Raw genomic sequence first — 9,902 nt, forward strand, 5'->3', positions numbered from 1 at the left:
GGCATCAGTTTTTTTAGCCGTGTTGGGCTTTGTGTCTGCTATGCAGGGCTCCTTGGCAGACCCCGTGCTCCTGGCTGAGCCCTCTCTGCCTCTTCCTCCCTCTAGCATGTTAACATAGCTTCAACTTTCTGACCTCAACATTTCCGGTGGATGTTTTCCAGTGCCTCTCCACCCTCACCTAACACCCATCTCTAGCTCATGGTTTTTTTTTTTTCCACCTCCCTACCCTTCAACACTCCCCTCTGCCAGAAATAGCCAAATCTAGAACCCCTAAACCCATTGATGTTCTAATTTTTTTAACTAATTTGACTAAGCTCATTGGAGCTATTCAGAACGTCTGTAGATGAACATCTGAAAGCCAGCAGGTTTCCCTGCCATGTTTGCTCATGTCTCCGTCTGGACACAGCATGTTCTTGTCATCTGAAAGGCCCTCTGCTTCTCCGCCGTAGCCCTCCAGGCCCACCTAAACACACACATGCACACTTTACCCTATCAACCCTTGTGATGGTTTAAATCAGAATGCCCCTCCCATATGTTCATATGTTTCAATGCTGGGTCCTCATTAAGTGGAACTGTTTGGAAAGAATTAAGAGGCGTGGCCTTGTTGGGAGAGGTGTGGCACCGGGAGTGGGCTTTGAGGTTTCAAAAACCCCACACCACTGCTTCGCTACCTCCTCCCCGTCCCTCTCTTCTGCATCATCTTCCTCTTATTTGTGGATCAAGATAAAAGCTCCCAGCTACCACCTCAACACCACACCTGCCTGCCTGCCTGCCATGCCTCCCACAACAATGGTCATGGGTTCTAGCCCTCTGAAATCACAAGCCCCAAATGGAATGCTCTAGACAAATGAAGTTGTCTAGTTATGGTGTTTTATCACAGCAATAGAAAAGTAACTAGGACACCCTCTTCTCAGTACATGGAGGCACTTGCTGGGACGCACTTACATCGCCATCTGTGGCTTTACTCTCTCCTCTAGCGGGCTGGGTTACACTACTCTATCCTCCTTTGCTTTCTGAGGTCAGGGACTTGCTGCCCACAGTTCCCACTTCTCCCCTGATCTGCTTCTCTCCCAGGCGTGTACTCACACTCACGCATACCCCAGCTTTCCCTTCCGTGAGTTCTCTGCACCAGTGACCAGTGTCACCTTCTCAGTTGCCCTCCACGCTCATTCATTCACTCAGGGCACAGCCTGGACATCACTTCTCTCAAAAGCCTTCCTCCAGGGACCCATCCCCTCAGTAGCTTGAGTCAGCTGCTCCTGCTCGCTCCTTTCAGGGAGCCCTGAGCTGGCTCTCTCATGGAATCTATTACATTGTGCTATGGTAGCTATCTGCTGGTGTAATTTGTCATATGACTTGTTGTATAAGACAGGGGTGCACGTGAAAGGCATCCAATGTGCACTGGTTGAAAGGTTTAATAGAGTTTAAAGGAGGATTGGGTACATGAACAGACCTGAGGAGAAAAAGAACTCCGAAGGAAAATGTGCTGTAAGCATGTGTCACCTTTTTCACCCACATACTGAAGTCACTTGGGGGTTGTGTGCCATTGGGGGGTCATTCCAGGCATACTATTTCTCTTTGGAGTAGGCACTGCAATTGTGTCCAAGTCCTTACAGTCTCAGATTTAATTATGTGGCTGAGGACGTCGGATGCGCACAGAGTACGCCCAAATGAGAATAGGACCTTGAAGAAACCAAACATGACTCAATAGGTGGAAATCCCTGAAGGCTTGAAGCTGGGTTGAGGACAGGGATATCGCTCGATCTAAGGATGAGTATGAAGTGGCCTGGGGCCACCACTAGGGATGGAGAGATGCGTGGGGCCACCACTAGGGATGGAGAGATGCGTGGGGCCACCACTAGGGATGGAGAGATGCATGGGGCCACCACTAGGGATGGAGAGATGCGTGAGGCTGATGATGTGGTTGAGGTTGAGATACGTCTGATAATGGGGCCTCTTCTGCATCCATCTCTTCTCCTTGCAGTGTCTGGGTCCCTGAAAGTCCTCCCAGAAGTACAGCTGGACGCCGAGTGGGGCGGATCCATTATCATCGAGTGCCCACTCCCTCGAATACCCGTGAGGATGTATCTGTGCCGACAGATGACTGACCCTAAAATATGCACCACCGTGGTGTCTGGCAGCTTTGTCAAGAAGGAATACGAAAGACGAGTCACCCTAACGCCGTACTTGGATGAGAGTCTCTTCCTGGTGGAGATGACACAGCTGACTGAAAATGACAACGGAATCTATGCCTGTGGTGTGGGCAAAAACACAGACCGGGGCAAGACCCGGAAAATCACCCTGAGCGTCCATAGTGGTGGGTGTTCAGAACGCATTCCCAGTTAGGAAAACTGAGACCAGCATCTAACTGTAACTGTCCTGTGCTGTTGCCATAGTGCCCGGGCCAGTAACAACACAAATCAACACAGCTTAACTTCACTGTTGACCAACACCACAGCCAAGAAACGTCTAGCCACAGCGGACAAAAGGAATGAGATGGATGTGGTGTGCTGCCCGTCCTACCTGGGCTGTGAGTGGAGAGGAAAACATCAGGCAGGGAAGAAGTTTTGAGGCAGAGGAGACTCGAAGAAGGGCCACAACTGTCCTATGTCATTACCTTGTGAAAGGTCTCGGATAGATAAAAATGAGAAACAGTTAGTGACCAAGCTATATCTATCTAGTCCACCTGTGTTACTATATGGCCGGGTCCCTCGTTTCTTCTTAACCCTGGCTGTTTCTCTTTTCAGCGACTTTCTAATGTGGACATGGTTGGTTCAGCAGCTTATAATGCCGACAGCCTGGTGGTTTTATAGGGAATGCCAGATGTGCTAGTGGGAAAGGCCAGTTCCTTTTCTGCTTGTCTCAGCGGACCATATACATTTCCTCATGGCCTTGGCTGAGTCATCTTCTACTTGAACCTCCTGTCCTATCCCCTCCCTAATGATCACCAGTGTATCCCTCTTGCCTCCGACAGAGTATGAACCATTCTTGGAAGGTGAACCAACATCTGAGCCTCCACCAAGATGGTTTCCCAGATTTCTGCAACAGCAGATTCCCAGCTGGTTCCATGTGGTTGACCATGTCAGTTCTTCTGAATTCACATCCAAAGGTCAGTCCTCAAGTCAAGAGCAGGAGAAAAGGGAGAGATGTTTTGTTCAGCTCACAAGTGGCTGGCCAAGCAGAAATGGCTTTCCCACACTTTTGTCCTTGCCTTAAGAGAGGACCTTCTCTGTGCGTGATAGGCGCTGCCATCTTGGAACTCCCATTGACATGAGCTCTGATGCCCCATATTTGATGACCTCCCCTTGGTGGGGAGCCCTGGCGGCGCTCAAAGAAAGAATAAGCAGGCTACCAAGATGAGATTTGATAGCCTATAACCATATAGTGGGGGAGGAGGTCCCCCTCGGTCATAGACCTAGGGGAGGGGAAAAAGGTGAAAGCGGGAGGGAGGGAAGAATGGGAGGATACAAGTGATGGGATAACAAATTAGTTGTAATCTGAATAAATTAATAAAATTAAAATAAAAAAAATAGTAATAAAAGAGAGGACAGCTAGGACTCCAGTCCCTAGTTGAAGGAGTCATATATCACCACCAGGTGGCACCACAAGTTACAAAGTGCCCAATTCACAAACCCCAGCTCCTTTATGAATGACTGGAAACCAAGATTGGGCAGCCGGTTCCCAGCTAGAGGTCATTAAGCTTCCTGCTCCCTGCAGGGATGTCTTATACCTGCTGGTAGCTAGTGGTTTTAGCAGCTCTATTTGGCAATTAAAAGATGATTATTATACTAACATTTCCATTGCATCTTAACATATACCAGATGAAGTAGGTACACTAATTGAACATTGTTACACTAGGAGACCCTGCCTGGCTCAAGAGAAACAGTGTAACTGGGTAGATCGTAGTTCCATGAGTGTGACTCACAGAGATGGAACTTAGGGGTGGGGGCAGGGAATAGATGAGCACACACACAAAAAGCAAGGTATTCCCCTCAAGAATGTGCTTCTGGGATGTGCTTCTGCCTGTGATGTCAGGAGAGGCTTCCGGGAGAAAATGACATTTGAGACAAGCGTGCCTGAATGTTTTCTGTGTGGATGGCATGCTATAAAGGCACATCAGACCACAAGGGCTACTACAAAAGTAGCATGTATGGGCTAAAGGGAAGCAGCGACTGTGGAGACTGGAGAACACGGTATACCTCTAACGTAGTCTTTCCTCTCTCTTGAAGTCACCACACCAGCTCCAAGGACTGAGGCCCCTTCAGTTCGCCAGCCCTCCAGCATCACGCCAGTGACCCGCCATCCCAGAGTTTCCAGAACGTCTTCAATAACAGCTGCGGAGTTTGCAGCCCTCCCACCTGCTACTGCAGCTCCGAAGACCTCAGCTCAGGAAGCGGTCGGCCCCCTAGAGGCCAGCTACAGCCACCACACCAGACCTCATAGACAAAGGTAAGAGCCTTTGTATTTAGGGCCTGAAGTCAAGACGTCCTGCACCCTTCTCGGCTTCGTCTCCATAAGTGCACTGAAAGGTGCTCTGTTTATGAGTGTGATATATAAATGCGTTACTCTCTCACCAACAAGTAATGCACTTGAAACATCCTAATTCTGACCTTATATAAAGTAATTAATACCAATCGCCAATTATCAAATGTTAAAATTACTTTCATCTTTTTCTTTTCCTTCCTAATGCTGCTAACACGATTTAAATTGCTTGTGACAAATGTTTCTATTGCTTGGCATTGTCCTAAATATTGGACCTCAATTAACCACCAGGGGGCAGCATTACAGCACGTGCTCAAGAAAACACACAAGTATTTTGCCTGAGCAAACACAAACTTGTTAGTAAGGAAAAAAAAAAAGAAGAAGAAGAAAACTCTATCAACTGGTCGTGGTGGTGTACGCCTTTAATCCCAGCACTCAGGATGCAGAGACAGGTGGATATCTGTGAGTTCAAGGCCAGCCTGGTCAACAAAGCGAGTACAGGACAGCCGAGGCTACACAGAGAAACCCTGTCTCGAAAAAAGTCTCAGAATCATTTGGATTCTATAAGTGAGGGAACTGAGGCAATAAAATCTAAGTGGTTTTAGTGAAAACAGGACTGACTCTTCATTCCTATCTCAGAAATCCATGTAATAAACATTTCTTTACAATCAACCATGTACCTGCCACTGCGCAGTGTCTTTAAGATGCTAAGCAGATAAAAACGTGCAATGTTCAGGTCTGGTTAATGCAAGTCTAACTGTGAAAAGGTTTCTAACGAAGGCAACAGGAGCCATATCCGACCCTGCTATGGACCAGGGGCCTCCAATTCCTTCTACCTCCTTTGTTGTGGGAGGTTTTATGATTCCTATTTATAAGGAACTAAGGCTTGGGGAAACTAAGACTCAACTCAAGACCATAGAACCAATAAAATGAGGAACTTGAATTTGAACCAAAGACTCCTGACCCCATAACCAAATCTCTTTGAGGGTTGATGGAGGGAATTCCGTTAACAAAGGGTCAACTCTGAGTCATCTTCAAAAAAGGGTGGCCACACAAGGGTGAGTCTTTAATTTTCCTTTTCTCATTTACCTTCTGTCTCCCTCTCTCTCTCCCTCTTTCTTTCCCGGTCAAGAACACCCCACCATGGCCCACAGTATGGAAGACAAGACCAAGGGTTTCACATCTCTACCCCAGAATTTCACATTCTGATTCCGACCTTTCTGGGCTTTCTTTTGCTGCTTCTTTTGGGAGTGATGATAAAAAGAGCCATTCAAAGGAGGAAAGGTGAGCGCTTGAGGTTTCTGGGCATTGCTTGGGAGAGCTGAGGTACCAAAAGAGCCCAGAGCCTTCAGATTCAGTTTGGACTCCCAGGGAATAGGGATGCCCTTCCATCTTAGGTGCTCTGCACCCTGGGCATGTATGCATAGGCCATACAATGGCAAGCACCATAGATGTGTGTAGCCCTCAGCCTAGGGAAAAAGAGGCGGGTGGCCATCAGCATCTGATGCCATGTCCTTTCTCTTTCCGGTGACTTTCTGAAGCCTTCTCCAGGCGCAGACTGGCGATGAGGATGCGTGGCCAGGAGACATCCCGCCCACTCCGTGCACAGCGCCTAGGTGTTCCGCAGAGGCTGCGTTCGCAGAACAACATCTACAGCGCCTGCCCTCGGCGTGCACCGGGCCCCGACAGCGTGGGTGAGCACACACACGAGTGAGGCGTGCGTGGAGACTGGCGCCAGAAGGGCACCAGGGACAAGTGGCGGCCAGGCCTGGAGAGGTCCGGCTGTTACAACTTTCTTCTGCCCCATAGGCTCCCCGGAGGCCCCACTTCTCAGCATCCCAGCCTCAGAGTCCTCTGCCCAGCCACAGGTAAGCTCCGCCCTCCCCAGCCTGCTGCCCTGGCTCAGCCAGGCTAGTGTGCTCTCACTGGCCAGTGTCCCCTCAGCTGCCTGTATCTGGTCCTTCTGGTGGCTGACTTCCCAAGATCTGAGGTTATCTTAAGTTACCAGGCCAAGCATTTCTCTTTGGATAGATGGGTGCTGGATGGCTTTAGTCTAGTAGGAACAGAAACTCTATAGTGACTACTATGTAAAAAGGACGCTAGGTTTCTAGAAGGCTAGAGGGGGTGGAAGCTACCCTGACAGTTTTACCTCAGTGTGAGGAAGGACATTCTAGACAACTCTTAAAATGAGAAGAGGTAATAGTAACGTGACCGTTAGGCTTTATCTAAAGTGACTGGGCAGAGATGGGGACATTCAAGACAACAGATGTGTCCTTTTGTTTCCACAAATTAAGAAAGCGTTCTTTATGTCTAAGACACTGAGTTTTGTAGTCATAAAAAAAAAAATTAATAAGGGCACCGTGTGTGTGTGTGTGTGTGTGTGTGTGTGTGTGTAAATTAGTGTGAGTTAATTAAATACAACAGACCCCCAAAATGCAGAGCCCAAGACATAGAAGTCAATTTTCCTCTGAAGTCAGGGTTCAAACCAGAGGGACAGGAAGAAGCAGCCTAATCCACCCGGTCACCCAGGCACATTTTATTCCAACTCTTCTGGTCCATGGTCAGCACTCAGCCACCAGAACCAAGTTCTGACGTCTACTCACAGGAACGATTGCTTCTTTAGGACCATGGCCCTGAATTTTCACATCTCATTTCCACTTGCCTTTAGCTGTCAGGCCATCACAGCTGGCAATACATTCATTAAATAACCAAGTGCCTGGCTAAAAACCGGAAGACTGTTACCTAGCCGTGTAGTCTACCTCCACCCTTTTGAATGTGTCCTCCCTCTCACCTCCCAAAACAAACAACCATCCAAACAAGCAGTCGTCAGAGCTTGGGAATGAATGGCCCAGCAGAGCCTGTCTGTTTTACCGAAAAGCCAGACTTTTATTGTGGGGCTTCCCTAGGCTCACACAGACCCTCTTCTGGGCTGCCCCCTGCAGAACGCTAACCCTGCCTTCCTCTATGAGGCCCTCATTCTCTCAACCAGGGTTAAACAGGCCTCAGATGCTCATCCGTCTTCATAGTGAATACTTTTCTTGTTTAAGCCAAGTAAGTTGAGACCCCCGGAGGGAGATGGGGTTTTCAAATGAGCTTCTGCTGTTTCTCTCTTGGGTAAAATATTAAAATGTGGAGGTTCCTTTAAACAGATGCTTCCTGCATTCAGAGGACAGCCCTTCTAGTTCTTAGAACTTCTGTTTAGATGACTGAGCACAGTCTCTGCCATGCCATGCGCTATAGGTATTACAGTGCTTGTGCCCTGTCAGCCTCTTGACATAGCCTTGTCTTTCTGAGAACTAACTGCCATCAAGGGAGACTCCTGAAGCATCTCTCTGGGGAAGAGAAGCGGCCATAGTACCCACATGGCCTGCAGTCTTCTTTCCTCTGCTACCCAGCCCGTTTCAGGAATGCACTCTTGTGCTGTGTCATGGCTTCTCCAAGTCCTTACAGAGGTATAAGAAATGAGTCACGCTACCTCTGAATATTTGCCTGAGAAGATGCATGTTTTCCTCACATGTCATATCCCTTTATCCCCCAAGGGGAGGGAGCCTTCTGAAGTTGTGCCTCCTTCACACTCCTGCTCGGCCCTATGACTTCATTCTGAACCCCATGAGAGCATATCCTGCCCACATTAGAATGAAGCGGTTCCCAGTTATTTGCGGTGAAACTGCACCCTGAAAACCCCCCAGGCCTGGCCCCCAATTAATGGAGTTGAGCTGGTTCCACATCTTTGTGGCCTTGGCAGTCATGCCACGATCCTTCATTTCCTGCAGTGGAAATCCACCCACCCCAGAGCTGGTGACACTCCTTTCGTTGCTCCCAGGTACTTGAAGCTCCTTGGCCCCACACCCCGTCTCTGAAGATGAGCTGTGAGTACGTGAGCTTGGGCCAGCAGCCTGCTGTCAATGAGGAAAACTCTGATTCGGATGATTACGTCAATATTCCTGGCCTGCCTCATCTCCCCGACTACGCCCCAGGGCCCAGACCTTCATGCCAATGAATCCTGCCTGTCTGCTGATTTCTAGCACCTTCACTTTGTAGGATCTCTGTCTTTCCATGTCCCATACCCCAACTTGACTATCTGAATGCCTTGAGAATGGTCAATTACAAGCTAATTTTTCACCCCATTGAAGCCCCCTGCATTTATTGGGAGATCTCTGAATATACAGAGCATTCATCTGTCATGATGCCACTGGTCCTTTCTGTATCACCTAACAGCCTATGGGACCTGCAAAGGTGCTTTATCACTATCTATGGTCACATGGCCTTTGTTGCCTCAACCCTAGCTCATGTGGCATCGTGGTTGGTGGTTGACACTGATCCAAAGGGCATATGAGCTTCTGTTTGTCCTGAGTCTCATGGAAACGGTAACTTATTTGATATGATGATTTAGTCTAAATTTTCAGAATTGGGCTTTTGTTGGTGTCCATGATATACACACGCATGAATCCTCCTTAACTCCCCATCACTTGGTAGAGGTATCCTGACTCCAGCATCTCCCCCTTGTAAAAAGTCTCCCTACCCTCTTCTGTATCCTGGTACCTTAACATTGATCTGTTTTAGCTATGTCAAACTATCAGCTCTCCCCGTTTTCAGAAATAGACCCACTCCCCTTGTCATCCAGACAACATATAGCAAGGCACGGGAGAGAAGCACCCTGGGGGATCCCACAGCGTGAGAGGATCTGCACCAGAACACAGAGGCAACCACCTCTACATATAATTCTTACCTAAAATTCAGAGACACGTTTTGAGTTGACACCAGCTGCAAAGTTCAGCCATAGTGTGAGGCAAAAGAATGGCAGCCAGGCATGGTGGCGCACGCCTTTAATCCCAGCAGTCGGGAGGCAGAGGCAGGCGGATCGCTGTGAGTTCGAGGCCAGCCTGGTCTACAAAGTGAGTCCAGGATAGCCAAGGCTACACAGAGAAATCCTGTCTTGAGAAAAAAAAAAAAAAAAAAAAAAAGAATGGCAGCTCTTGCCTTGGAGAAGAAGAGCCTTCCCTGGACACTTTCCTAAACGTAGAATGAGTTGAGTCTGAGCAAGGACTCTCAGCACAGATTGGACAGTGCATCCAAATACACTGTCACCATCAGCTTGACACACCATATTAAACAGATATAGAACGAATGTCACCGCAGGAAGAGAGGGGGACCTGGAGAGTAGGGAGTGGGACGGGTGGGAAATCAGGGATAAGGTGGCGGGTCTGGTCCGAAGCTGCTTTGGTTTAGCCCATATGGCAGCCTTTATCATTCACTCTTCAAATCGGGGTCCTTTGCTGGAGCAACAGCTCAGAGGTGAAGAGCACTGGCTGCTCTTCCAGAAGACCTGGGTTTGATCCTTAGCACCCACATGGCAGCTGACAACTGCATTTAGCCCTAGTCCCAGGGGGATCTAACGCCCTCATCTGGCCTCCAATGGT

General features: G+C 48.6%; 1 protein-coding gene across 1 annotated transcript; it reads left to right on the forward strand.

The window, feature by feature from the left end:
* Nucleotides 1-1,935: 1,935 nt before the first annotated feature.
* Nucleotides 1,936-9,148, forward strand: Fcmr (Fc mu receptor). The gene is made up of 7 exons (XM_051147338.1): nt 1,936-2,317; nt 2,975-3,109; nt 4,230-4,449; nt 5,615-5,766; nt 6,024-6,176; nt 6,292-6,350; nt 8,306-9,148. The coding sequence occupies exons 1-7, from the start codon at nt 1,948-1,950 to the stop codon at nt 8,480-8,482; spliced, it is 1,266 nt and encodes a 421-aa protein (XP_051003295.1). The 5' UTR covers nt 1,936-1,947; the 3' UTR covers nt 8,483-9,148.
* The last annotated feature ends 754 nt before the right edge of the window (nt 9,149-9,902 follow it).

This window comes from Acomys russatus, chromosome 6, assembly GCF_903995435.1.
Source record: "Acomys russatus chromosome 6, mAcoRus1.1, whole genome shotgun sequence".
NCBI classification, from domain to species: Eukaryota; Metazoa; Chordata; class Mammalia; order Rodentia; family Muridae; genus Acomys; species Acomys russatus.